Below are 2,930 nucleotides of genomic sequence, written 5' to 3'. Positions count from 1 at the left end.
ACAGTGAACATGTTCGATCGAGTACTCTCAAGATTCCACCTCTCGATCGAGTACATCAGGAACTCGATCGAGCACTGTTGACCGCCAAATCCACTCGATCGAACAAAAAAGGCTTCGATCGAGTACTTAGCCACTGAACCAGCTTTCTTTCTTTGTTGGTTAGCTTCCGAGACCACTTCACGCTTCCCAAGGCATAGTAATTCCGCTCCAAATCTTCCATCTCCATAAATGCATGCTAAGGGGACTGAAAAAGGCACGATTCCGCTACTTTCGGGTCCGTCCCTGCAATTAAGGCCAAACAAACCAAAGTAGACTATTCAGGGCATTTCGCAATGTAAAACTACGAGAATCGCATGGAAATACGTGCAATAAAGGCTAAAAAAGACTATATAAAATGCACGTATCAGTACCAAAATGTTTAAGGTAGTAATGAAATTGACGAGTTTAAAACAACCTCTGAAGAAGTTGAACAAGCAATAACTATTTTATGATATTGAGAATAGCTTTGTACATGCTTGGAAAGTTATGGATGCAATTCAAACTGGATTACATTTGAATCCCACTGATCATTATCTTATTGACAAGGAAAGAGAAGCAACTATTGTTTATAGAGAACTTCAAAGTGCATGTGATAGTTTTCTCCTGCAAAAATCTAAAGCTACATGGGTTAATCAGGGGGACAATAATACTAAATACTTTCATAGTATCCTGAAGAATAGAAGTGATAAAACTAAGGTGTTCAGGATCACTAATATAGAAGGGCGCACTTACACTGATGGAGACAAAATCCAACATGCCTTTCTTAGCTATTATCATCAACTGCTTGGAACTACTGCTACTACTACCCCAGTGAGTGTCTCTGTTATGCAGCTGGGTAGGGTGTGTAATCAAGAGCATTGGGATATCTTATTGCAACCTCTTACAAAAAGTGAGGTCAAGGATGCCATTTTTTCAATTCCAAACCACAAGGCCCCTGGCCCTGATGGGTTTTCCAATGCATTCTTTAAGGATTCTTGGTCTATCATTGGAGATGAGGTGTGTCTAGCTGTGCTTGATTTTTTTGCCACTGGTAGATTGCTTCAACAGGTGAACCATACCTTTATTACTCTCTTTCCTAAATGTGACCTCCCCCAAAATGTCACTCAATACAAGCCTATTGCTTGTTGTAATATTCTTTACAAGGCCATATCTAAAATCTTATGTTTTAGGTTGTCTAGAGTCCTCCCTAATATTATAAGCCCTAACCAAGGGGGCTTTGTGAAAGGTAGGACAATCATTGAGAACATATTGATTTGTCAAGATTTAGTGAGACTTTATAATAGGAAGTCTGTGTCACCTAGATGTCTAATGAAGGTTGACCTCAAAAAGGTATATGACTCAGTAAATTGGGACTCCCTGGAACAAATACTTTCTGCTCTACATTTCCCTCCTAAATTCACTCACTTAGTAATGACTTGTGTAAGAACTGCTTCTTAGTCCCTGGTTTTGAATGGAATGAATTTTGGATATTTCAAAGGGGCTACAGGATTAAGACAGGGGGCCCTATCACTCCTCTCTTATTCACTACTACTATGGAGTATTTGAGAAGGATTTTAGATAATATGACTTCAACAATGCCTTTCAAGTTTAATCCTCTTTGTGGTCAACTTAAATTATCACACCTACTATTTGCTGATGACTTGCTTCTATTTTCAAAGGGTGATATCCAATCTATCATGAATTTTCTAAGAGCCTTTTCCACCTTCTCTATAGCCACTGGGTTGCAAATGAACTCTATGAAGTCTTAACATTTATTTTAATGGAGTTCATAACTCAGTGAAGGCTGATATTATTGAGGTGTCTGGATTTGTGGAGGGTGGTCTACCTCTCAAATATCTGGGAGTGCCCATAGTTACAAGCAGGCTCTCTCTCAAGCACTGTGTTGTACTTATTGATAATGTTACATCCAAAATTAGAGGATTTGGTGCAAGGAAATTATCTTATAGTGGCAGGCTAACTTTGGTTAATGTTATACCTACATCTTTGTACAGTTATTGGGCTAATATCTTTGTTATACCTAAAGGTGTCCTCAGAAGGATTGATGCAATAGGTAGAACTGTCTATGGGATAGCTCTACAGAATATTTGAGGTCACCCCTAGTTAGTTGGTAGAAAATGTGTGTGCCCAAATGTGAAGGAGGACTTGGTATTAGAAATAGCTACTATTGGAATGCAGCAGCCATTGGTAAGCTAGCTTGGTGGATCCATTCTAAACCTGATGCTTTATGGGTAAGATGGATCAACCATATTTACATCAAGGATGCTGATTGCCCTTCATACTCCCCTAAACAAGATGTGTCTTGGAGCTGGAAGACCATGTGCAAAATCAAAAACAAATTCTCTCTGGGTTTTAATGTTAGTGTGTTGGTTGCAAACCCTGCTGGATATTCTGTATCCAGTGGGTACCATTGGATTAGGCAGAAACAACCTATGGTTACTTGGTACAAGTGATAGTAGTGTTTTATGTCGGTCTAAGAGGGTGATTTTATCACCCTCGTATCTTTTAATATGGGTCTTTAAGTGTGCTTTTCCTAGTATTTGATAATCGGTTATGATGTGGAAACTTGTCCATTTTACCTCGGTTTTACAATTGATTTTGACGCACGGAACCCGAGGGTCAAGGAGAACCTTTCAACGGTCAAGACAAGGCACAAGCGGCTCACATGTGGCCTAATATCCAGCGGGGAGAAGTGAGGAGTGAAGATTAGAAGAAATGAGAACAATTGAAGAGGTCTAGTTCTTGGAAATTAGAAGTCCAAAGTGCGAGCCCAGGCGCAGGCTGCGCAAACATGGGGCGCAGCTGTGCACGATTACGCAGGCAAGAAGGTTTTTGGCGCAGGCTGCGCAGCTCTGTTTTACGGGGTCTTCTAATCTTCTTTTGGGCTTCTTAAG

General features: G+C 40.1%; 1 protein-coding gene across 1 annotated transcript; it reads left to right on the top strand.

The window, feature by feature from the left end:
- The first annotated feature begins 1,571 nt into the window (after positions 1-1,571).
- Positions 1,572-2,127, top strand: LOC141649295 (uncharacterized). Its single transcript, XM_074457989.1, has 2 exons — positions 1,572-1,698; positions 1,817-2,127. Exons 1-2 carry the CDS (start codon positions 1,572-1,574, stop codon positions 2,125-2,127), a joined length of 438 nt encoding a protein of 145 aa, XP_074314090.1.
- Positions 2,128-2,930: the final 803 nt, after the last annotated feature.

Source organism: Silene latifolia, chromosome 3, assembly GCF_048544455.1.
Source record: "Silene latifolia isolate original U9 population chromosome 3, ASM4854445v1, whole genome shotgun sequence".
In the NCBI taxonomy this organism is placed as follows: Eukaryota; Viridiplantae; Streptophyta; class Magnoliopsida; order Caryophyllales; family Caryophyllaceae; genus Silene; species Silene latifolia.
This window is presented reverse-complemented; position numbering and strand designations above follow the sequence as displayed.

Excerpts from the sequence above, each read along its gene's own strand:
- LOC141649295 (XM_074457989.1), top strand. The coding sequence starts at position 1,572 with ATGGAGTATTTGAGAAGGATTTTAGATAATATGACTTCAACAATGCCT. Across the intron at positions 1,699-1,816 it reads CTTGCTTCTATTTTCAAAGG|TGAAGGCTGATATTATTGAG; the intron begins GTGATATCCAAT and ends TTCATAACTCAG.